Source organism: Topomyia yanbarensis, chromosome 3 (assembly GCF_030247195.1).
Source record: "Topomyia yanbarensis strain Yona2022 chromosome 3, ASM3024719v1, whole genome shotgun sequence".
NCBI classification, from domain to species: Eukaryota; Metazoa; Arthropoda; class Insecta; order Diptera; family Culicidae; genus Topomyia; species Topomyia yanbarensis.
Window position 1 is genome coordinate 50,625,966 of NC_080672.1, and position 27,502 is coordinate 50,653,467.

General features: G+C 38.6%; 1 protein-coding gene across 1 annotated transcript in view; it reads left to right on the forward strand.

Moving 5' to 3' along the window:
- LOC131693197 (MOXD1 homolog 2-like) overlaps window positions 1-27,502 on the forward strand; it is a 321,492-nt gene that overhangs the window by 181,897 nt on the left and 112,093 nt on the right. The window contains exons 3-4 of the mRNA XM_058980829.1: window positions 1,992-2,147; window positions 20,423-20,701. Of these exons, the coding sequence (XP_058836812.1) occupies window positions 1,992-2,147; window positions 20,423-20,701 (435 nt within the window). The remainder of the gene's footprint in view (window positions 1-1,991; window positions 2,148-20,422; window positions 20,702-27,502) is intronic.

Here is a 27,502-nt window from a genome sequence, read left to right on the forward strand (position 1 = left end):
GAGAAAGTTAAACTTGTATCCGAAATGTTGATATCCATCATAACTTGCAAACATGCCTATTTATTTCGAGCCAGGAAGTTGTCTCAGCTAAAGGGGCCAGGGGGTTTGGGTGATGATTTTGTTCCGTAGATTCCGGATCGATGCTCCGGAAATATAAACATGCGGCAGAGGAAGAGATAAATATTATGATTTGTGTAAACATAGCCAATCTCGACGTGATATTACAGGATTTAATACTCGTGTCCTGGCAAAATCTCTGTAGACTTGGAAGCGGTTGTTCCGCTGGCACGAATAGATGTTTGTTTTTATATGCTGTTAAATTTTCGATAATATATTTAACGATAGGGTTTTCCTGTTCTAATAAATATTAATGTATCTTGTTTTTACTACCAAAAGCGATACGTTCTAAAATGATTTAATTAAATTGATTGTTCAGAATATGGAAACGGTAATATTTCGACTGCCTAGTTTTCATGCTTTTAAATAGAACCTATTTTTAGTGCCACCTAAAGCTAGGTCTATGGTATTTATCTTTATCCCTCATTATTTGCTAATAATGAAACATAATTGCGGAAATAATGTCGATAATTACCAAAATATACGAATCGGGCTCTGATAAGCAAATCTAGAACAATAATTCTATTCCTCATTTTCTTTCTTTCATACACTCAGGCAAAAAATACAGCGAATTTCATAGGAATATCGTATAATTTTTAGCCACAAGTAGCACGTATGTAAATCATAAAATATCTTATGAAATGGCATTTATTTTGTTAAATCGGTTTGCTATGATTTCATGTTCCATAAGGTATCTTTGAATTATCATAAGACAATATTATACATTTCTCTCATGTTTATGAGAAACATAAGATGCTCGTATGAAACTCGAACGACTGGCATATGCAATAACTTATAAAATGTTAAGGTAATTATACAAGTCGTACGTTTTTCATATTAATCTTATGAAAACATAACTTTGTTACTTTTCCAGACATCATAAGATGAATCTTATGAAATTCGATATGCATTTTGCCTTAGTGTAGTTTAGCCCTCGAAGACAGCCATTTTGACAAGCACTACACTCCACCTAATTGCTCCATTTTTACCATTTCGCTGCCGCCTGGATACACTGCCGCTTTATCGGGAACCATGTATTACCAAGGTAGCCATAAATTTTCCCCCTGAACAGCAATCTTCAAACCACATACCCGCAGGCACTGGTTTTCCGCCGCCAGCGCGCTCCCGGTCGGTCGGTCGGTCCGTCACTACAACAGCGATAGTCACTCAAACCGGACCAGCGGACGCTTCGGAAACAAAACTCACCCCTAAACGGTGCCACTAATCACTCACCCGTGCCCACTGCTGGTCACTGGGTGTTCTGACACTACTCGACCCGACGTGCCACATACACGACTATTTTGACCGTGGGGAGTTTCTTAACACCGACCGGCCGGCACCTCGTGGATCAGCCATGTCCCAGGTCTTTTCTGTACTTGTAACAACACTGTCGCTGTCGGTTCCACTCAATCATTTCACAACCAATTGAACCGTGTTAGCAAAAGTGCTCGCGGCAAAATATGCGCCCCAGGAACAGACATAAATTTCGTTGTCCATCACCGTCTGCACTACTCCGGTGAGAACTGTACGACCGGAGGACTTAATCGTCTGAAAAGTCAACTCTGGATGTGTCGTGGGATCCATAAAACAAAATAGCGATGACAAATTGTTGCAATTATTTCCACCATAAATCAGGCGTGAATAAACCATAACAACATAGCAGGCCATACCGCAAGAACCGTCAGATTGTAATGTCGCCTAGTTACTAGCAGGATTTGCAACAGCCACACTCATGCCTACTTTGGCAAAACGGATGTTATCCAGTTGAGTGGCTTTCCACTACATTCGATGACTCGTACATCACAAACAATCAGATTCAAGAACAAAGCCTATCAGTTAGCATATAACATGATTTTTTACGTCTCTAATTGCAGGACCGACACATTCGAGCAGAAAGCGACGGTGATCCCGTGGTTGACCCGTCCCAAGACTACACCGTGCTGCTTGGATACGAAAATGTAACCCATACAGTGATACGTTTCAAGCGTAACCTAGAAACCTGTGATAATAGGGATGACATGCCCATAACGGTGAGTTTTTGATTCGACTTATTCATATTTATACTATTTCTTCTGAATCTCCAGTCGAAAATATAAGTCCGGATGTTTGGAGAAAATTAGTTAGTTAGTAGATATTCGACCGATTTTATACAGAAAATCTCACAAGTGTTTAACTCCTTCATGTCCATGTTGTTTATAAACAACAACTTCTTGAACCTCTGTGATTTTTAATGTAGGCAAGATTATCTCACAAGAACAAATAACTAAAGTTATTGCAATTATTGTGATTGGATCCCTGTGTAGCAATGCTGCCGGGAGCAGTTCAAATTATCAGTGAAAAATCTTCGTTGTCTTCAAATATAATTTAATACTGATCAAACCTATCAATTTAGACTGCTTTCGTCTACATTTTTCAAACAATTGGTATATTATGAAAATTCTAGGAGGATGGTATTGAGCATCGGAAGGTAAAAATGGAGCAGCTTCTAGCACTTCAAGAAAGGCATTTATCTTGGTCGAAGCAAGTTTGTTGTGTTCCTTGACCCTAACAGTTTCAGAAAAAAAAGTTTTGAAAGACTTTATACGCTATGAAATAGCTGGGCATGAAAGGGTTAAATTTAATATTTATACGATGAACAATTTTAGACTTTTTGATGCAGTGAAATTGATCTGGTTCTTGTAAATCAGGATTTTCCGGAGTAATGTTCCAGTACTATGATTTGTAAATTTTAATAATGCCCTAGCTCAGTTCGGTTTCTCATCTTGCTCAGTTCAGAAGCTATAAATCGCTCCGCTGCTAGTGTAGTGAGAATGCGGCCGACAAAACCTATTCCCTCCTACTTGTCTATCTCAGGCAGATGCCCTAAAGGTATTTTTTTTAATAGCCCGCCTCTTACCCCCACACCAAAAAGCTCACAAACGGAGCCCCCTGGTAGTGGACACATCAGTTCTCAGCGTACAAAAAAAAGGTCAGCACAACAAAACAAAGTTACGAATCGCGGAAACGCTGAGAACAAAAAAAAAACAATACGAGACCGACAAAACACAAAATTTGACAAGAAACTACGGCGAGTACCCAGCGCAAAAGAATCCTTTTAAGGGTCCCATCGTAGCCTTGCAGGAAGCTCATAATAATTTAAATTTTTTTATTACTTATTGCTAGAAAAATGCATTTATCAATTGTTTTTATTAAAAAAATGTTAACCAATTATAGCTAAAGGAATAAGCTCGATTGGTGGTGAACGAAGTTTATATTAAAAATTCTCCTATTTTATTTTTTAAAATTAGTTTCAATTTTGCTTGGAAACGAGTGCGACATGTTATTTGCTTTAAATCAGTAGGAAGCTGGTTGAATAACTTAGGTCCGATGAAAGAAATGCGTCTTTGACCAAGGTTCGTGGATACTCTGGAGTATAATAAATGATTGGCTTGTCTAGTGCTGTGAGCTCGAATGGCTGTTGTAAATTCTAGATTATTATGAGCAATAGTATTATGCAAAGCATTGTGGATGTATATTATTGTTTGGTAGTTAGTCAACCCAAGCAAAGGTAAAATGTTTTGGGCATTATTATTGTATAACAAAATAGTAGGGTACATAAATGGTTCTTTATAAATAATTTTAAGACATCTGTTTTGAAGCGTTTGTAGCTTTTTCAGATTCGAGATACTGGCACGACCCCACACAGATACAAGGTAGTTCAGCAATGAGTGGATGTGCGCATAATAAAATTTTAGAAGTACATGCTGGGGAACAAAAGAGCATACTTTACGCATAGCCCCACATAACGATGCAACTTTTTTCTCTATAGATGTTATATGCTCAATCCAGGAGAGTGTGGGGTCTAAGTGAAGTCCTAAATATTTGAAGCAGTTAGTTTCCTGAATTACAGACTGTCCCATTCTTGGGTCTGGATGCACGCCTATAGCTCTTCTAGATGAATGAAACAGCATATAATTAGTTTTTGATAGGTTCAAGGGCTAGTATTGAGTATTGTACATACTCAACGAACACTAGTCACGTACCCAGGGCAGATTCCTACGTGCCAACATTGCGATCAGCCGCTACACCACGGAAAACCTTGCGCAGAGACTGCTAAGGAAATTCCCCCTGCGACGACCAAAGCCGGTATACAGACGTCGTATGCTACACCACAACCGGTTGGTAAACCAACGACTGCGGACCGGGCAGTAACAAACACCAGCTCAACAACGATCGGGTCCAGTGCCACTAAACCAACTGCCATTACCAACATCGAAGTAACAACGATTACTGCAAATGTCTCCAAACCAACAAGCAGCAGCACCAATAAAGAATCAAACACCGATGAAGAAGGATTTACAGCAGCGACCCGGCAGTACAAGAAACAAACAAGAACATCCAACCATGACATGACCGAAAACGCGAGAGAAGACGGACCGAATGACCATCAATTTGCGGCAGACAACGCACCTAAATTTTCACCACCAAGGAAGAGGATCTCAACACGCAGCAGCAAGCTGCGTCAACAAGATCCTATGGATAGTTGAGAGTTTATTTTAATTTCTACATATTGTAAAATTTTTAAAAGACCCACGGCTCAGTTATGCTAACGCTTTGATCCGTGTCAAATAAACAAGAAAAAAATGCCCTAGCTATATGAGTATCAAAAATCTTCAAATTGTCTCGGAAGTCTGTTATTCATAGTTACGGGATCCTACGGCAATTTGAAAAATGGAATTGGAATGGAATGGCTACTCACGACCCTAAGGAAACCTGTTCCGGAATGTCCGTTCCGGGGCCAAATAACCAAACCACGAGATATAGTCTACTGATGGAATTCCAAAATTGTTGATACCCATATTGCTAGTATTCCATTGAAATTCACAAATAGTATCCGAGCACTGGAAGATGCTTCCAGAAATCCAGATTCCCGGAAACCGAATGAAGTAACCTGATTCATTTTAACCAAGTCTAAAAGTAGATGAATTCCTGAATCCAAAACACCCAAAAGTGTCAAAATAGGTTGAAAATTACCTTAGTTATTGGCATTTCAGTATTGCGGGTACCCGGGTAAAAAGAGGCGAAAGGACCACAAGGTTAAAACCTCTACAATAGAAACAACAACAACAAAAATTAATTCGTTATCCAAATTAAGATAGATTCAGTTTGTGAAAGATTAATATTTAAAAACAGTTTTGAATGGCACTCAGAAACTTTTGCACAGTAGTATCTGAACCTTTTCTCACAGCTTTCTTCTACTTTGATTTCATTTTCATTTCATTTTTAACAACATCTGATTTTTAGCGACTGCTTTCTAATTGTCCAGTATCTTTCTTTGAGCACAGAATTTATCTTAATGATTCTACACAACTCTAGAACTGATTTTGATGGCGGTACAGTGTCAAATCAGGCAGAAAAACCAAGAATCACAGTCTTGTCTGAAAGAGGTAGTCGACGTTTATGAAGGCAATCTTTGTGGTAAGTTCCCTGCACTGATTCATAATCCCGGTTGTGACATTAATCTGACTTCATCTGCCGAAACTGCAGATTGATTGCCAGATCAGATAATCCTGGCCAATTTCGATTTATTGTTTGTTTCTATTTTGCCGCGATATACAATTTATCTTTAGCGGTACATATCACGTACTCTTGAAACCATCATCTGTTTCGAGTCGATTCTAAATGTGCAATGGGATAATTTCAAATTCTTGCGGTGAGCGAGCTGAATTTTCTTAAGTTTGATTGGCTAAATTTTATGGTTGTTACTTTTTAGACAGAAATCTCACCAAATTTGCCAAACTATATAAAGAAATTTCACCAAATTTACAGAATACGAATGTTACACGCTAAACTGTATTTCAACGAAATTTGGTTATTCTGTTTCGTTCGGAGAAGGACTTGTAGGACAATTTTTTCGTGGATAGCATTAAGAGTGAGAAACACACAAATAGCATATATAGATGTTGTAATATTAACATAGCTGAGTGCATTGTTTTCGAATACAGCTTTAAACGCATCAGGAAGTAAGAATATTTCTTTGCTGGTTTGGACAAGGGAGTTCGAATGGTGAATTTACGGTATATCCCACCCTCCTTCACTGGCCAAAAAGCTCTTCTCCTTCAAGCAACGCAATGTAAAGGAGATCAAATTACTATTGATAATTCTGTTAGTATACTCCTAATTGCGCATTCAATTACACCAGCCTTGAAGTAAAGTATGACATATTGCTTTCATCTCTGTGATGTAATACTTAACCATATTCATCGAATGTTAATCCGCTTACCCCTGTTCAACTATAAGGGCCCCTTCGCTCAACAGTACCCAGGGGCCCCAATGGTCTTTATACGTCCCAGACCAATGGAAAATTCAGAAGAATTGCAACAATTTTTTTTCAATTTCGAGCTAGGTATATCATTCATAAAGAAATGTGGACGCTAATATTCAGATAATCATTCGAAAGCGACGCGGGAAACTGAAATTGCTTAGCCTATTTCGGGAAAAACCATCAATACGGAGCACCAACAGAGCACTAGAGTTGTGTAAAATTTTAAATAGAAGTTCACTGCAGATTTGTTTGTAATATCATCATTGTGCTGTTTGAAGGCGACGAACAGAGCATGTTTTCGGGCATCATTGTGAAATAAATTGACGCTAGGTGTTTGATGGCGACGGATGGGATATTTTTTTTCGGGAGACAGTACGTACAGATCGGCTTACTGAGCAGACAATTTATTGGGGAATTCAACCCACCTGTAATATACAAAAGTCAGAAGAATTTATTTAAATATTTGTTATTTTTCAATCATTATATTTATTTCTGGTGTAAATTCCTGTCGCAAACCTTGAACAGTTAACAGTTGACTCTATTCAGGATACAGTATTGTAGATTAGAACTACCAGTCCAAGTGCCGTCACGACACGCAGTTGCATCTCTCCATAAAAAGTTGTGATAAAAGAATCAAAATTGGTTTATGTCGCCAAAACTGGGTTTTCAACTAGCTTGGGTAGCTAAATCAATTCCTGCTATCAGTTATGAAATTGAATAATTCTTTTTTTTTTTGACTACTCTGATGTGAAACAGTTTGAAGACGTTGGTTGTAAAAAGGTTAACATTCACGCTAATAATATTAGCCAATTACACCGGATAGCAGAAATGGTTAATAAAACTAGAAAAAATCACCATTTTTTCAGTAATATGATGCTGTTTAGGCAAACAATTTGTAAGAAGATTTATGAACTACAGGGCGTCTCTATATGGTTACATTCAAAAATATAGACAAACTTCGGCGAAAAAATGCGCAAGATGAGGCCTACATATCTTAAATTTACACTTAGTTTGGAGTCAGACTCATGAAAAATGACTCATGGGAGACCATCTCAAGATTTGTAAGACGTATTAAGACAAATAACTGATATGACATTGAATTTCTCAATTGCTTGTTCAGAACAATCGCAAATAATATCTGCACAAAAAGCTTACATCTATAGTTTAGCATAGTAATTTTTCTTTCCAATGAACTGAAAACTACTCCAATCGGCCATGCAGGTCTTGAGATATCGCCATTTGAAGTTCACCTGCTCCATCGACATGTTAAAAATTCATTTTTCAACCGATTATCGTAAAATTTTGAGATAATTTTAAAAAATAAAATAAATATTTACAAAAGAATTACAAGACATTGATTTTTGAGGTTTTGTCACTCGTCGTGCTACTGAGCGTCATTTTGATTATATCCCGGGCATTACCACCCATCTTTTTGCGCAAGCGAGTGATACGAAGATGTAGTTACGATCTGTTGTACTTAAATGTTTTTACACATACTTTTTGCCATTTTGTAAGAAAATCGGTAGCATCTATCCATACATCGAGTAAAAATAGGTTACCAAATTTTTGCTTTACTAAACCCTGAAGATTCTTTCTATTTCTTATATCCTCCGTAGATTCAGTCTCCTACTCAGTTTTTTAAACTTTTCACTTTGCGCCGGGCTATAGCCCCGGGTATAAATGATCTCTCCTGAAAAGACCCAGCTTAATATCATACACATTGACTCAATCGGACCATATTTAATATTCTTCCCGATCAAAAATCATCTACCGATTGGCAAATGACTCGAAAGCTCGCCCCGAATTGTAATAATTAAACCAAGAAAATGACATTACTGACGATAGGTATTTTAAAAAGAACTGCTACATTTACATACCCTCCCACAAAGTTCTGATCGATGGTGTGGTCACCAATTCTAGTTTTTCATGCAAGGATCTACTGAACCACTGAGTTGGCTGTTCAAAAGACCACTTGTTCCAGTCAGCAAAGATGTTAAATGGCAATTGCACAAAACGAGGCAACATTGTATGTTCCTACAAACTCGTATCGGGTGACCCTTAGTGGGACTGATTTGCCTATTTACGTCTTGTCCGACAAAGGTCGTCCGTCTGCTTGGTTGACTTTATACTCTATGTGCTCACGAATAGTTACAATCTGACGATCCCCTTGTGGGAACATTTGCTACTGCTCCTAAAAACAATAAGCAGATGAGATTCCTTGTAAAGGTTAAATTGGTTGATTTGTAAGGTCGCCAAATATAACAGCTCGAGTAAGCGCCGAAACAAAACTGAATCAAACAGCCTTTGATCTTAGAAATCAAAGATCAAACAAGCACTTCCAGGAACTCCAAAACCTGAAGTGACAATAACCCAACCACTTAGTGCGGAATCTCTTTCAACGTCCATTCTCACAGTCTTCTTGATGATATCCAATTTTACTTACTCCTCGATCTTTGCCACTGTTTTTAAGGAGGTGGCCTATTCATGTTTGTATGAAACTGAGGAAACGAGTACAATTAATATTTTAATTTAAAGTTCACTTCACATTCGATAACAAGCGAATTTTTTAAAACCACCTGTACGTGTGGAGGCCACATTGTCTACAAATTTAGTTATGGAATTTTCGATTTGACTTTTTCTCATTAGTATCCCACGCTAATTTAGTGAAAGAACTAAGCTAGCACCGGATTAAAGCTAGTACTTAAAAAGAAAACACAATTTGTGTTTCTGAGAAAGCCCATAGCCCTGCATGATGTCCCGTAAGAATTCTGATTAAGCTGATGAGAATTAATGAAATCGACACTTGGTTTGGCTATGCCAACTCATTTTCTTGCACGCGGGACTAGGCGTTGGCTCAGAAAAACAAATAGAGTTATTGTTTTTTTTGGAGCTAGCGTTAATACGACGCTAGCTTAATCCCGTCATTAAGTTCGGGTCAGATTCTGATGAGACGAAATCGAAAATTAAATTCCATAACTAATTTACTCAACAAGTTAATAAAGCAGATAAAGATTTACTAGTTAGACGGTGAATTCCCAGGTGTACTAGGGTCATGCAAATAATACTCTTGGGTCATACAGAATCAAACTTAATTTTTTGAAGGATCTGCCTGATCCTTCTAACGAGGCGATAACAGAATTTATGCATTGGCTGTTATTCATAAATCGGCGTAACCCAATTTCGACCACAATTCGTATTGTCCGATGGAAATGCTACTATACTACGCCTAAACAATTTTATTATGATTAACGACTTGTTATAAAAATTTACTTTGCCTTTCGCAAAGGTAAGAGTACGAACGATTGTCTTGCGCTGCTTTCAACAAAAATTTAATAGCATACGCTTACGATTCTGTAACAACTTTTTACTCGGATGAATTAAACCGTTGGCCGTAGAAAACTATTCGTATGATTTGTTGTCAAAAATTTGCATTACTCTTTCTCATAGCAATACGACAACTCCTTGAAGCTGCCAGATAAGCTTTCCACAAGGCTCTTGTTGAGGCTCATTAATTACAGTTTCTACCTGAATGGCATTGTCGCTCGAGTGAACGAAGTTTCTCATACCTGTGTATAATCCCACTGGGCCGTCCTATACCTCAACTAAGCGAACATTTTGTTGTCTATTCACAATATCTAAAATATAGTTCACAATATCCACTAATTACTTAAACATATTTGTAATATTGGGTAGTTTGGTTCTGGTCGTCTTCAAATACAATTGTCATTTGTTTAAGACCCCACATGGAAAGATTCTCTGTGTTAGTAGGAATGGAATGAACTATCTAAACCTAAGGACAAATTCCCACACTGAAATTGAACACCAACCATTTTTTTAAGATACAAACTGTCGTTTTCCATTTATTATACCATCGTCAAACTTGTCATCCAACATAACTGCGTTTCCACAGAATCCTTTATGAACGACATTTGTCATAATTATTATCATTGACTGACATTCATTTGCCTGAAAGAATTTCCTTCTAGGAAAATAAAAAAGCTCGCCAACCTACGTGTGCTGGCGACGAGTCTCGCCTCAGTAAATGCAAACGGCTCAATTTATGAAATAGATGTAAACATATTTCATTAATGGATGTATGAAAGACAGCTGATAACACGACACATTGCAAAAAAAGGATGCCTCCCGACAAATGCGCTGGTACTTTATAACAGGCCTCCATATCTGACAACCATTTCTTCCAAATTGCTTGTACAACTTTTAATGACAAATCCACGGCAATATTGTCGGAAAGTGCCACATGTGCAGGGGGAAACTTCCCGCAGACTCCAGTGTCAATTCTGCAATCGTTTCCTCCGGTACACTTTTGTCATCACTGTCTCTCAATTTAAGCCGTACCGATGGCTTCGTGCACATGGTAATTTCAATTTATATTCAAATTTAATAAATAGCGCTCGCTTTCGTGTTTACCAGAGAAGTAGCAATTGGAATGCCACCAACAACAATTTTTGAAGAGAAAACTGCATTCGTTGCCGGATGGAGAAAGTGAGTGTCGGTTTGTTTGGGGCGGCGACGAGGCACCCACCGCATCCGAAAAGAATAAAGCTCACGTAGGTGTATCCTACCCGGCCCAAAAGGTGCACAGGAAACAGTCAGCATCGTTTTTCGTAATTCAATTTTCAATTAGAAAACAAGATTACAAAATGAGCGCCGCGGAGGGATGTGCGTTCGGTTCAAATCTTCAAACAAACCTAAGCCCAAACGTTACGAATGGACACCCCTCTACCGTCGGCCGTCCGTCGTCTGGGTTTCATCGCAATTAAATCAGGAGAATATATTTGCTTCCTTAAGTAGAATCGAATCTTCCGCTGAGTAAATCCCTTTTGTTTGGCAAAGCGATTTCGGTGTTTTTCTTTTCCGGGGGGTGTTGGTTGGGATGCGAGAAAGTTAATGGAATTTTGGCTGCCGGCTGCTTCCGGGATTGAACATGATACTTTCCAATTGATGGATGTAGCAGACAGTGAGATTATGATCGAATTGGATTCAAATGTGGCTTGGGTGAATGCGTTGAGACTTATAATCGCCATCGTTCTTCAGTTTATTAGTCACATTCTCTGATGAAATCCGTTTATTTCAGCAATCCGATTATGATGCATGCGCTTCGGCAATATTCGAGCTCCGACAAGGAAGGATTCAACATCTGTAGAATTGCTGTACTACACTGTATGCCAAGCATCGTTTACAAAGTTGAAACAGAATTTTCGAAATTTCGAATGTGCCAATGCTTTGATATAGCTCCGTTTTGAACGGATCGAACGAATACTAATAACGATTATCATCCAGGTCGCCAGCCGGAATTTTCAAATTTATAACCATCCGGTGCCACTGACCGTCATCGAGAAAGACCTCTCCACTCAATCTCACAAATTCAAATTTAATCGTTTGTAAACTATCCTCATAAATCAAGCCAAACTTCCGTCCGCCTCGGACAGCTTCAAGTCCCGTTCAGTTCGGAACCGAAGGACCGGTTCGCGCTTCAAATTTCCCAATTGTCAGCGAGACCATCAAGCCGACACACCACAGCTCCAGTGGCACAGTTTAATCACAAAGGAGTGGTGGAGAAACCAAAGTCAAATGATTGTACACCCCCGGCAGATGACCTCTTTCGGTGACTCGATAGGACTACGGGACGGCCGGATTGCCGCAAGCTTCGCGTCAGCTGTGTCGCTTCGCTTTGTCAATCGGTCAGTCCGCAAAGTTCTTCTCGCCTAGCTATTTGCCTGGATCGATGTCACCTGCTGATAGCGCTTCCGATAAATCCATTCTTGCCGTGGTGTCCCACCGAGAGGACAGGACTCGAGGCAATGGCAGTGTGTGAATGTGTGTGTGTGTACTTGTTTCGCCAAGCCATTGATGTCAATGCCTAACCCGACCGGTGGCTATTTTCAAACGCAACATTCATTGGCGTTATCCTTGGGAAAATCACTGTTCGTTGCCTACTCCTGCAATGGTGAATAGCTGTTTGGTGAGCTGTTCAACGATTGGCGACCCAGAAACACCATTGCTGTGGAGAGGAAAAAGTTTAGCTTGTTATGCAGTTGGAGTTCTCTGCACTAACATCATTGGATCCGTTTTTTGTATCAACCGGAAAGACAATAAAATTGCAATACACGTGCAGTGGTGTCAGAATTATGTTGTATGGATTATCACTATACTCATGAAGGAGCAATTCCAGAATCACTAAAAATTTTATATTGCCCAATCATATTCAATTTGTATGAGATATTTCATATATGATGTTTTGACGTAGGACTACGTCTTTATTTTCGATATGAAGGTGCGCTTCGCAAATTCAACAGAAATGGTATAAAACGATGATGGTAGACATACACAAAAACAACTTTTTTTGAATCATTCAACCGGAAGGCTCCAAAAGCATCGTCTAACATGAATTTGTTCGGTTTCTTCTTGTTCACCCACGAGAATTTCTAGGTTGGTATGTGAAAATTTATGAAAGATCGCCAACGGAAACAATTCATTCAGTGAAAATGTCAATAGCATCTCGTTCATCCCAAAATCCTCAAATATATAGTTCAAGATATAAGGATCAGCACTGCCCTAGGCCCGTGCAAAAAATACTTCCGCTGACAATGGTCCGCCTCAAGGCGAGAAAGATGTCGAAATAAGGGCGACTCCCCAGCTCAAATTATATCAATACTCCTCTTTCGAACCCTACGAAATTTTCTTCCAGACCAAAGAAAAAAAGTGCCTGAATTAATTGCAGATTTCTCGAGTTCTGACGGAACGATATTCGATCGTGACAAAAATATCGATTTTCCACCTTATCAGCTCCCTGTGGTGATAAATAGTTTGAAGTAGGCAAATTATGTTACTGGCTACGGCCCATTTACTGGCGAGTCTGGAGTATATATACCAGCTAATCGGGTTGAAATTGACGGGGTCATATCCGATTTGAGCTTGAATTGCTCAGATCTGCTGACACACGAGAAAAGCTGTTTTAAAGACCCCATGCTCCAGCCAGTAAAAATACTGAACTGCAAACGTTTGGATTCAGCATCAGTTGCAATTGTCGGGACAAAGGCATACATCAACTATGATTCTTATCGGGTGACCTTCGTCGCTTCACCTCTTTGACAAGGATTGACCACCTCTTCGCCTTTTTGTGCCTCGGGTCAAACTGCACTAATTGCAAGCCTCCCATTGCAGCAATAAAGTTTGTTGTAGGAAATGCAGTGGGAATCGTGTCGATGATTCCTGTGGAGAAAACGAATTCCCAGCACTTCCTGGGACATCAAAAACCCCAAATAATCGCATATCGCTTTTATAATTTCTGACCCTCCTAAAATATTCTAATAATCTTTCTTCCTGTTGTAAAACATTCTTGATGCAGTTGACTGCAACATGATCCCTCTTTTAAGCGATTGTATCCTTCGATGGCAAATAAATTAATGGAGGTCACCGATTTGATACAGTGAAATTGCAAAAGCATTATTTCGAAAATCGATTCCATTGAAATTTTAATAAATAATTCAAAATGCGAAACAAGAAAAATAGATCACAACTTTCACAATTTCAATATTATTCGCTTGTATCAGGAAGACACTTATGGAGGAATATTTTTGGGGATTTTTCTTTTAATCGAATCAACCTCCCCTTGAAACCAGGCATTGAAGCCGTCTCCTTCCAGTCTAGAAATAAAAACAAAGACCTTCGCATTACTTCCGTCTATATTTTCCTTAGAGCCTCAGCTGGCCACTCCTTCCCTCACCGAAACTAGGTTTAGATGATTTCAACTCGCCGATGAGTCACCCGTTAATATTTACTCTCCCTGTCATCATTGTCCACCATCTTTCTCCTGTCTATGAGACTCAGATGTAGGAAGTCGCCCCCCCCCCCATTCCCTTCTCTTCAACACCAAATTCTACGTGCAATTCCAGGTGAATTTCCTCATGGAAGTCAACATGGAATTCCACATGAAATTCCACATGGCATTCCACATAAAATTCCACACGAATTCCCAAAAGAAATTCCACGTAAAGCTTCACGCGCTGTTCCACGTGAAATTTTAATGATGATTCCACGTGAAATTACACGCAAAATTTCACGTAAAATTCAAAGTAAAATTCCACGTGGAAATTCACGCAACATTCCACGTGAATTTCTTCGTAAAATTCCATGTAAAATTCTGCGCGAAATACTACGTGAAATCCAAATGAAATTCCATGTGAAATTCTACGAGTGATTCTACGTGAAATTTGACGAGGGATTCCACGAGTAAATGCACTGGAAATTCCATCGGATATCTATGACAAACTCTGCTGGAAACTGCACGGTTAATTTCACAGATAATTTCGCCTGAAATTCCACGCTAAGTTGCACGTGAGTTTTCGTAAATTTTTTTCGACGCGATATTTCACCTGAAATTTTACGAAAAACTCCACACGAAATTGCACGCAAACTTCCACGCGCGATTCTACGTGAAATCCTGCACGGAATCACACGTAAAATTCCACACAGAATAACACGTCAATTTTCAATGAAACTCCTTCTGAAATTCCACGGAAAATGCGCGCAAAATTGTACGTAAAATTCAAGTGAAATTTTATGTGAAATTCCACGTGAAATAACACTTTACACTTCACGTTAAATACCACGTAAAATTCGACGTGATATTCCACCTGGAATTCCACATAAAATTTCATATATTTTTTTAAAATATTGAATGAGAACATCGCCTTACATCACCCACGATCTTCCACGTAAAATTTAACATGAATATCCACGTAAAACTCCACGCGAAATTCTACGCAAATTCAACCTGAAAGTTTACGTGAAATTCTACTCGAAAATCTACATGAAATTCCACCTGCAATTCCATTCGCTGTTCCCTGTGAAGTTCGATGTGAAACTCCATACGAAATAACCAGTGAATTTCCAACGAAATTCGTTCGAAATAGTACGTGAAATTCCACGTTGCATTCCACGCCATTTCCATGTGAAATTCTACACGAAATTCCTCGTTGAATTCTGCGTAAAATTTCACATGATATTACACGTGAAATTCAACGCAAATTTGCAAGTCACTTTCCATGTGGACTTCCACTCGAAAATCCACTTAAAATTCCAAGCGTAATTCCACCTGAACTTGCATGAAAAATTCTAAACGAAATCCCACGTCTACCTGAAATTCTGCTCGAAATTCAATGCGAAATTACACGTGAAATTCCATGCGCTATTTCACGTGTAATTTCAAAAATAATTCCACGTGAAACTCCACACGAAATTACACGTGAAAATCCAAGTATAAATCTACGTGGAATTCCGTTCAAAGCTCCTGAAAATTCACACGTGAAATTCTACAGAAAATTCTGCGTGATTTTCAACGCTGAATTACCAGTGAATTATCAGTAGAATTTGACGTGGCATTTAACGAAAAAAACCACGGCCAATTTCGCGTGAAATACTGCATGAAATTCAGCGTTAATTTATATTTATAATTACCCATATAAATACCAACTGAATTCCACGTATCGTGAATTTCCTCCTAAAATTCAACGATGAATTTCACATGGAATTTAATAAGGAATTTTTCGTGTTATTTCACTTGGGGTTTTCCGTGAAATTTTGATTGGAATCATCCCAGGAATTAACTGTGGAATTATCCGTAGAATTATCGTGAAACTTTACGTGAAATTATCCATGAAATTTCAAGTGCAATCCAATGTGGAATTTTGCGGAGTTTTGTGCGGAATTCCACTTGGAATTATTTTTTGAATCTCAAGTGTAATTTTGCGCGGAACTTTACGTGGAATATCATGTGGGATCATTACGAAAATCATGTGTAATAGCGCGTGCAATTTCACGTGGAATTTTTCATAGAATTTTTCGTGGAAGTTCACGAGGAATTACGCTTGAAAATTTAAGAGGAATTTCGCATGAAACTCCACGTGGAATGAGACTTGAAATTTTGCGTTCAATTTCGCGTGGAATTTTCTGTGAAATTACATGTGGAATTTTACGTGGAATTTAACGTTGAATCTCGCGTAGGATGTCGTGTTTAAAAGACGTGAAATTTAACATAGTATTCCACGTGCAATTGCGCGCGGAATTTCATGTGGAATTTAAAATGTAATTTTTCTGGAGATTCGCGTGTAACACACTCAATTCGGCTCAGTGATTTCCCAACAGCCGTGTAGTCGGCAAATTTGGAAACTGATGACTCAGTAAAGTAGATTTGTTTGCTGATTTTCGACAAAATATATTCCGAGTATCAACCATGAAACGTTACTTTTAGTAAGATCCCAGCCAAAATATTGTTTGCTGAGATTTCAGCTGATTTCTGCAAAATATGCGAAAAAATCTGAGATTCATGTGGATTTCCGCATAGCATTTTACGTAAAATTTCACGTTCTGTTGCGCTTGTTTTAGTTTTACGTAAAAATTCACGTGGAATTTAAAGGGATTTAATTTTGTTTTCTTTGCCTTTTTTGAAACGTATAAGTGTTTATTATATCGTGTAAAGCGAGTTCTTCGATCCGCGCATCAAAAAAGCAATTAATTGTGAAATTATCCATGGAGTTACCGTGAAATTCTAAGTGGAATTTCAAATTCAAATTTTCACGTGGAATTTCGCACGGAAATTTTGCGTAAAATTACCCAAGGTATGAACTGTGGAATTATCCTTTGAAAATGGAATTGCATGTAGAATTTCTGGAAATATCTGTAGAATTATTAGCTGAATTTCAAGCGTCGCATTTCACGTGGAATTTCGCGTGAAGTTTCATATGGAGTTTTACTTTTAATTTCACGTGGGATTACACTTGAAATTTCACGAGGAAATACCCGTGGAATTACCTGTAAAATTGCCCGTGGAATTACCCAAGGAATTATTTATGGAACTACTTGTTTAATTTCTCATGAAATTTCACGTGAATGATATTCCATGTGGTATTCCTTTGGGTTGAAGAAGGGGGCAGATATTAATTTGAGATACCCTGAATTGAATCTGACTATGGGTAGTGCGGGAAATTACTCAACATTTGCACGATCCGGAAGCAAGAGGTGTTCAATATGACTTTCTGTTCCGACAGTATAACATATAAGTTGCCGAACTGAATCATGCCTCACTGCCTAACGAGAATCTGTTGTCAGATCGCGCAGGAGTGGCTGCCAAGTGAAACATGAGCTTTGAATTGCTATTGAACGGATAAACGTGCACAGAATGAATGGTGAGCAAGCTGTGAATCCATCCATTCCATACTAGCAAAATTAAGGAAGGCCCTTCGAGTGCTGAAAACGGAACGACCATTGGGAAGGACGATATCCCAATCGAACCTCTGAAAGTCGGTGCTTGCTGTACGAAGCACTGCGTAACCGGAATGATCTTGATGAAAGCAGAAATACCTCCGTAATGGTTGGTTGGATTCATATACCCTATCTTCAACAGAGGGGGTAAAACTATCGAAGGATAACGATTCTCAATGCCGCCTACAAGGTATTTTCTTGTGTTCTGTTTATCAGACTGTACCCGTTGGATGAATCCTTTGTTGGTGAAGACCAAAAGCAAGACGATGTATGATTTAGTGAAACAAAGCGAACTGTGGCAGATAATACTAAGTATTATAGTCTTGACGTTCAATAGTTCAAAATCAAGCATCAGAATAGCAACTCTCCTAGGACTTCTTGGACGACATCAGCATGTATAAATCATAAATAGCATAAAGCAGTGAAAGAGACATTTGAGCAGTGAAAAGTAAGACTGTCTGAATCAGACTAACTGAAAATTTAAACAAAGTACACGGTAGCTGGTAGAGAGCGAAGCAGTCCGAACAGTGCTGATTCCGGGTTGGAAATCGCTGGGATACTCTACGAGGTTGTCGACGAATTCATATTTCCTTGAATACTAGTGACATGCGATATCGATCTTAGTCGCGAGGTAAAAAGGCGTGTTAGGTTGCGAGTAGAACTTTCTACTGTATCGATTTTTGTTGGGTATTTTAGGCAAATTGAAAACTAATAGAAACGAAAGATGTGAAAATTGAAAGACGGAATACCTATCCGGAATCTATGTAAACTAGAGCGAGGCAGGCTCATATGGAACTTTCTATGGTTTGTGCTAAAGTCCTATAGCCTACACATGCGCACAAAAGTTTTAGACATCAATTTTTGTTGAGTTTGCAAAGTGTACCTCCATGCCGCCCATAATAACGTCTATACCACAAACAAATCTTAGAAATACGAATAGCTACGAGAAGCTGAGATTATTAAAGAACACGGATTAAATGCCTCAAAAGTCCAATCATTTGAAGATCATTTGTGCCTAAAAACGTAGGCAACTTTTCGGCATAAATTACAAATTGCGACTCAACCCAATGGGGTCTCAAATTTCAAATGGAGTGAAAATTAAATATGAAACGGCACCAATTTAGAAGCACAACCCTGCCCCTTCTTATTGGTGCTGCAGTAGAAGATAAATTGAGTCCGTCCAATCAAATAGCAAAGAGCAAAAGTGGCGGAGACGCATTAATAATCACGAGAACCGAAAAACCAACTTTTCCAATTAGTTTCGAAACATTGAGATCATCAGGGCAGCCCACTGATTGCCGACAGTCAGTGGCAGTGGCCGCCTTTGTGCTTCCGTGTCAACGCAACAACGGGAGCCGGGAAGCTAGAATCGACCGAGACGTTCGCTTGCGTCACGGGAAAGGAGAATGGGAAACGGAAAGAATAGCAATTTGGTGAAGGGGTAACATTACACAGAATACACATTAAAATCTGATGATGCTTTATTTATTTGAGCAATTAATTTGTACCACTTTTGCGACCCTAGAAAGTTTTCGGCTTGATAATGGTGAAATGGATGGTCCGCATTGAAGATGACACTGTTGTTGGGATGGAAATTGAGCGCCGGGCAAATGGCCACACAGGATGGCGTGCATGGGCGCATATTTATGGAGTTTAACTTTATTTGTCAACGGGAGTCATCTACGGTTATTCGCTATGAGATGGAGTGCCAGTATCAAGCACTGATGTATTTTCCAATTTATCAAATTATATCGGCAGTAGTTTCATTTGATGTGTATTAATAAAACATGTTTCACGTTTCTTATTGAAACCTCTGTAATTAAAAACCGGTGTTATGGTCTGCAAATATGCTCTTTTGATGTTCATTATTCGGATGAAACTATACATGAAAGAGTCTTTAATTTGAATTAATATAATAATTCGTCAATCTTGTAGCGCAAAAACGCTGTCGGATTGTGTTTCGACTCTGTCTCATCAGTAACATGCAGACCGGTTTGGCCCTTAGTGTACTGTTATCCGTATGATTTCAAAGAATGGCTCCGTTTAGATCCCTTCATAAATTCAAACTAGCCATAAAGAGTGCAGCAAATTAGGTATCAACTCTATGCACTATCGGTAGGCACATTGCAGGGGCCAATGCAGGGATGCGCATCGAATCGTTATTAATTTCAGATTGGATATTAAATTTCGCACACAAAACGATAATTGATAAACCATGAAACGAAACAGATAAAATTTTATGCTTCATAATTCTATTGTTGCTATAAGGCAGAGAAGACAGAAGTGAGGCACACAGCCGTGCACTTGCACACTTCACACAGTGCTCACACGAACGGATAAACCGATGAATACGAATGATATTTGAAATGATGTGTTTTTTTCTGGCATTTTTCGATCTATACTGCTCCTTTTTTGCTTTTCCGGTATAAGCGGCCAGTTTCCGATTGGTTTCGGTGGTGCGATTTTGCACACCAAATTATGCCCTCCGAATGCAGGGGTTCCGAGAAAGGTTTAAAGAGATTTAATTCGCGTTTATATTTTTTTGGTCCGGACCAACGTTCAGCAGTAATTATTAACGATCGAAAATTTTCGGAATGAGAGGGGAAAATTTCAATCAACCTCATTAATTATGGAGTAGAGGATTCAGCCAACCTAAATGGATTTCGTTGCACTAGAGTTCAATCGTTCAAATGTTTTTTTTTCTCGGTATATTTCCAGAACGATACAATGCGAGTAATATTCATGTACTCAAAGCAAAAACCCATGAAAGGATCAACGCTTCCCGGAACTCTCCCAGCACCGCTGGAGGCTTTCAAGGGGTCTCGATCGGTATTTTTAACACAACGCACCAGCCAGCATCCGCTGCCGAATCCAGCCAGCATCAACATCCTGGAGTTGCGAAACGAAGACGTCGAGCTACCAGAAAGTGACGAAAGCTTGTATTGGTGCAAGATTTTCAAACTGGACGACTTCCACCAGAAGCATCATCTTGTGCGGGTAAGTTCATCGGATAGTTCGTATATTTTATTTTGCTCGCCGAGTAACAGGCATAAACTTCAGCCTGCCAACATCTGCTAAACATTTAAAATGCATTAAAACTTTTCTTCCCCCGGTTTTGCTGTCACAATCCTTGAGGGATTGTTAACAACGCCAAGAATCGCACTCCAGTACACTTCTGTGTACACTGTCCGAAGGCACGGAAAATATTTGTGATAGTTGCAACTGTTCCTTCAAGGCACGAGTCAGTCCGAAAATAAATCACCAAGGAAATGGAAGCGAGAGCGATAACGTGTTGGCCACATTTCAACTTCAGCACGGTCACGAAAAATAGCCAGCAGTTTCCGCTATTTCGGACTCGATTCCTATGAATCAAGGGGACCATTACCGAACAGATGACATCTGTGGAAAAAAGGGGAGGGGGGGCGGAGAGTCCTGCACAACACCATCCTCCTATCTGTCGGAATGTGGGCACTTCGTTTATTTTTAAAGCTTCAACAAATGTGCTTGTCAACATTGAGACAGGCCCGGTTGGGGAATTGTTGAAGTTCCAATTACTGAACTTACTTCCATTGGCGAAGGATGTCTGTTTGAGTTTCGTCCGACACGACCTAATGTATGTAGGATGCATTAGTATAGTAAAAACTTTAGCAGGAGTTTTTTTGTGGAACCTTGATTGGCTATCTGCCTATTGTTGAAACCAAACGGTGATTTTTTTTGCAGCGAAATGCAATCGAAATGTTTAAATAAAGCATCGCAATTAACCGCAATATGAACGCTGCATGCAAATTGACTGGAATAATGTACGATATTAGTTATACCTCAATAATTCACACAATCCTTAATTGTAAAAAGCATTGAAAATGATGCCACCTTCCCATTAACAAAATTTCCATTCGCTCGAAAAATAAATACGATTGTTTTTATGTTAATTTGCAAAATATATTTCCAGCAACCGATTGTTCAGATATGCGATCTACCGAAATGGAAAATTAAGCAAATGAGTTTCGAGCTAATGTACGATCAATTGGCATTCGGGGTAATAAAAAAACTAGTTGAGTTTGTCACTCTTAGTTGAAAGAAACGAAAGGCAAAACTTTGTTCCATTTTTTACTCATTGCTCAATTAACATCGGAACAAAATTATGTCATTTTATTCCGCATTAGTTCATCTTTCTCATACAGTAAATTGATATGATCACAGCTCAGATTTAACTCCCATCGCTGCAGTATTTATCAAAACGATATTTCTCTCCGATGATAATAAATCTAAAATCGATTCCAAATGGAGAGATCATCTACCTTTTGCCTCCACCCAGCCGGTCACGAGCTCTTCCGAAGCAGAGGAAATGAATTTTTTACAACTTGCTTATCTTTTCATTGGTTTTTTTCTACAACCACCCCCCTTCCCGACAGTTCGAACCATTTTTCTTTCCCGACGCTGATGTTTCCTTTTACGAGTGCAAGAAAAATATTCACTCTCCAACACAAACCACAGACAGTTCCGCGGCGCAAGGGAAACCGCATATCTCGGGATGCCATTTTTATCTTCGACACCCCGTTTTTCCGTTCGAGTCTTATGGTGCTGCTCCCTCCCTCGCATCGTCTGTCGGGGCTAGCTTGTATCGAACGAGGCAGAAAAAAAACCGGCAAATCTTGAAGTGAAGCATCATACATCACCATAATGACGGCGGAAATTGGAAGTATACATATCCATTCCGTCTCTGTCGCTATCAAATTTATACACATTATAAATGAATTTCCCACTGCTGGTGTTCGTTCGCCTTCGATTGCTGCCGGCGAGTAGCAGACCGGTAAATTGTCCTCTGTCCGAAATTGACACCGCTTGTGGCGGCCCAGGATGTAAAGTCCGTTCCACGCTGAAGTTAGCTTACAAGCATACGTTTATAGTTGGTGTCGCTGGAAGAGTAAAAAATAGATCGGCATCTCGGGACGGGAGACGGAAGGGATTTGAACGGAAAAAGTTTCTAATGAAGAAGTGCTATGATGAGTGTGGGCACGTTTTTTTCGGAAACCATATTCATAATTCATTATGAATATGGCAAATACAAATAGACCGGGCAATGAAAAGGCCGACTGATTAGCACAGGTGGGCGCATTAAATGGTGACATATACGAAAGACCAATCTGCTTCAACGAATTTTTTAGTATTTGTCGTCAGAGGACACTCAACAGTTGGCAAACCTCGTGGAGCAATGGTGAACTTGGACGATTGCTTACCTTCCATTATCCCAAAGGTATCAACGAAGCCTTGGTTCAGGGGGATGGATGTGGGTCGGGATTTTATTCGTGTAATGTCCCGACTTATGTCCAACCACTACACCTTAGATGCGCATTTGCGGCGTATTGGGCTTGTGGAGAGTAGTCTGTGCGCTTGTGACGAGGGCTATCACGACATCGAGTACGTTGTCTGGGTATGCGCCGGGTATTTGGACGCCAGGTCTCATTTAAAGGATTCCCTTCGGGCCCGAGGTAGACCACCCAATGTCCCAGTCCGAGATATGTTGGCAAATCGTGATTTCCCCTATATGTCCCTTATTTATACTTTCATAAAAATGATAAATATCCCAATTTAGCCCCGCTCTTTTTATTTCTCGTTTTCAGAAGTTTCCTCCTGCCGTGTGGAACCGATCAGCTCCAGACTGCAACTATGTAACCGCCGTCGCCCTTACCACTACGAAAACTGAAGCGAGAGCGACTCGAGGTCCGATGACTTTTGAACGATTCCCCGCGGGTCCGAAGAATACCATCCGTCAATCCGACCTACTAGACTGAGGCGCTAATTTGTTTCGCTGATCTCCCGTTTGCCCGAAAGTTGCAAGATTTGCTCTTCTCTCGCGGTCACCATCTACGCTTTCTCTCCCCTGTCCTTGATACACCTGCTTCTACATCGATAAGCCCCCCTCTGAATATCTTGACCAAGCATAAGTCTCCGGTAAAAAAGCTTAAATTTGTATTCCGTATTCCTAGATTTAAGATAGTTTTAATTTTACCTCTTTGTTAAAACTATTGTCCCCCATCTTGTAAATAGAATTGTATCCCTAGTTTTAAAACACCTGTGAAATTTTTCATAAATATTTGTTCCCCCTTTTGTGTACCAAACTATATTGTTAGTTTTAAGATAACTGTAAATATTTCCTAAAAAACTATTACTATTGAATTCCTTGTTTTAAAATTTTTCATAAAAAAATCATTTGCCCCCTCTCTTGTATATAGAATCTTATTTCTAGTCTTAAGATAGCTGTAAAATTTTTCTCTTTTTAAAAAAAAATTAAAACATTGTAACCTCCTAGTTTTAAAATATCCAAAATGTACAAAAACAAAAGAATTTGGCACCGCCAAGCTAACGCATTTGTGCCTATCAAATAAACGAAATGAATAAAAAAATACAAATAGGAGACAAATATTCAAAAGCTTGTGCCTATCTTGAATATTGAAAATCGAGGTTAAAAATCAAGTCGTTTTGATAAAAATTAAACTGCAAAATAAATTTCAGTTTCTAGTATCTTCCTACAGCTAAATATTTACTAGAGTGGGGCACAGTTGTATGGAAAACCGTAAACTTAACCGCATAAAGCCAGACAAAAATTTTTTTGGTTCTATTTGAGGTGCCAAAAATCTGTGCAAAATTTAAGATCAATTGGGTATAACCCAGCGTAGCGCATTGTGTTTGAAATATCCGAAAACCTACTTATTACATTCCCAATTCTAGAGACAAAAGTTATTCCTGCATCATGTGACTAATTAGATAGAAGTAGAGTCCAGGATGTGCCAAAAACCTTTGCCAAAGGATGTACGGTACTAGAATGACTTTAAAAAAGATATAGCTGTTCAAAGTACGATAGCTCGAATTAAATACCAAAAATCTTTTTTTTTGCCAACACTGCCGGTGTTCCAATGATAATCATATTTCAAACTTAAATAACTTCGTAGATCTTAGATTTATCATATTGATATGTTCAGTTGAATTATTCAATAACTTTAGCCCGATTTCATGAGCCCGAAGGTAATTGAGGAAAGTGACGTAGTGATTTAACATGTACGAACTGAAAGAACTGAATTATTAAATTAGTTACTGGAGAGGCATTTTGAGTTCCTCTCATTAGAATCCGACACTAACTTAGGGACCGCGACTAAGCTAGCGCCGGATTGACGCTAACTCCAAAAACAAAAGCACTATTTGTATTTCTGAGCAAACTCCTAGCCCTAATTTATATTTCTCCTTCGTGGGGATAATTTAGAAACTATTTTTTCTAAGGAGAAAATTGTTTTAAGCTACCAAGCCAAACCAAGTCTCGGTTCTAATAATTCTCATCAGCTTAATCAGAACTCTTTTTCTTGCGAGACATCACGTAGGACTAGGAGTTTGCTCAGAAACACAAATAGTGTTTTCGTTTTTGGAGCTTAATCCGGTGCTAGTTTAGTCCTGTCACTGAGTTAGTGTCCGATTCTGATGAGATGAACTCGAAACTTGATGTCCTTTCAGCTATCTTTCGTTTTTTTATTGTTTTTCTTAGCAATTGCAGCAGTTCTGCTAAAATAGGCTTCTTTCATTGCATCTTTATCTTGAAAACTGACGGAATAATCGAAAAACGCCATAGCTACATTCTGCGGTGAAATGTACCAAATGCCTTGGCTCTAATTTTAGCATAGTCTGCGCAATCAAATTTGCTAATCGACAAACACAAGCCGGGTTGTGCAGACTAAACCAATGCAAAATGCACAATTTTTCGTGATGGTTCATGAGCATTTCTCAAAATTGTTGAAATGGTCATATAACTGTCAATTTTGCTTCCTGCTCTTCTAAATTTAATTCTTTTTGCTGTACCGGGGACCTAGGAAAAGCACCGCTAGCTTCAATAACTCTACGCAATCTCCTCTCGGCTGTCGTTCTGTTAGTTGCTTCAAACAAAACTCAATAGAACTTTAAAGTAGGAATGATAATTGAAAAGATATTTAAAAAATATTTCTGGGAGTCATCCAAATATGACATATAAAAGATTTAGTAATGGCTTGTCTTTCCACAAACAACCTGCACTAATGTTGAAGATATTAAATATAAAGACCTTATGTCTTCGGCAAAGTTATTGGCAAAAAACTTGCTCTACAACCTAATTTTAATATATGTAGTTGCAAGAAAGCTGATAAATATATCTCACATTTGGGGAGATTACTCATTTAAATAAAAACACCATATTGTAATTGCTACAAATTCCCCCAATCCAATCCAAATTTAACGATTTAGGCGTAATTAATAGATCGCACAATTTCGGCAAAAATCACTGTGCAATAGCGAAAGCTATCTTCATGAAACTAGCTTCAAACGAAAAGCCTAACAGGACCGTTTGACGCTATTATTTTTTATTTTAGATATGCTGTTGACTTTCTGAGATATGAACGATTTTGTCAAAACACGACATATTTTAAGCATATAACTTTCGAACAGAGCAAATAATTCACGCAAATAAATAGAAAACTTATAAACTACCTTTCAAACAAGTCATAGATCGTTTGGATCCGTTCAAGAATGGCGGAGACATTAAATACTTTATACTTCTATTCCTCACTGACCAATTTTTATTAACTAACAATGAGACCGTTGTATAAAGAGTATTGCTTTACTGATGTTTTATTAGCTAAACTGAACCGATTTTGAATATCAAACTATGAAAATAAATCTACATGATTTCACTAATTCTTTTTGTGAATTTACTCAATAATTAACTGTTTCTCAATAATTAATATGTAAGTTCACTTCAAAGTCAAAATTTGTCCAGAGTTGATGTATTTACCCGTTGGATTAAGCATTGCAATCAGTCGTCATGTATATGTTGGGTGCTATAGGAATAAACGGATCATTAAATAATCCACCTAGTAGTCAAAAAATGGGTAGGTAATGTCAGAGACATAACCGAAATGAAGTAGAATACACCCAGGCAGGTAATTCGAATGCTGCAATTTTTACTATCTTCTACATGGTGGCGTTAAAATCAGCTATCAAGTGTTTCTGGTGAAAATCCCGATAAAATGGTACACGTACATTGAAATGGAAAATATTCAAACTTATATGCCTTTCTCCACGATTTAGAATGAATCTAGCATAAATTGCAGTCATATGTTTTGCTTACGATTATTGATAGGGCCGGCGTCACACTTTTGGCCCGAGTGGGTAGTAAGATAAGCATATCGTGAGGAGTTTATTACTGGGAATATATCGCCTTTTCCCAATACATACGCTTGCACTACATTCACATAATTCACTTGCGATGCGTTTGTGCAAATGGAATCGTGGTCCTACCTTGAATATTTTAAACATGCGTATTGTATACTCACATGCGTTGCGGAATTCAAAATAATAAATAAAATGCATTTCCCTATAAATAATAATATGTTCAAACCTTAACCAACCAGTTTTTTTAATGTGGAATTTTCACAAAATCCCTGCAATTGCCACGTATGATAATAACCGACAATAAATGTAGTAGGGGAATTATGGTTAAAGCCGACGCCTCAAGCTTAACACTTTGTCTGGGTTACCACAAAACCAATAAATTTATAATTTCTACGTAGAATTTTTCTTCAGAAATTTTTAACAAGGCTTAATGTCACACAAAAAAATAATGAAATTTAAACGACATGTAAATCAATACGATTGTAAACATGCAAAAATTGAATCAAAACTTTGATTGAAAATTACGTTAAACTCAATTGGAGCATCAAAAAGCTTACAATTTTACGCTTTCATTCGTGCAATATTACATGTCATTCATTTTACAGCAAT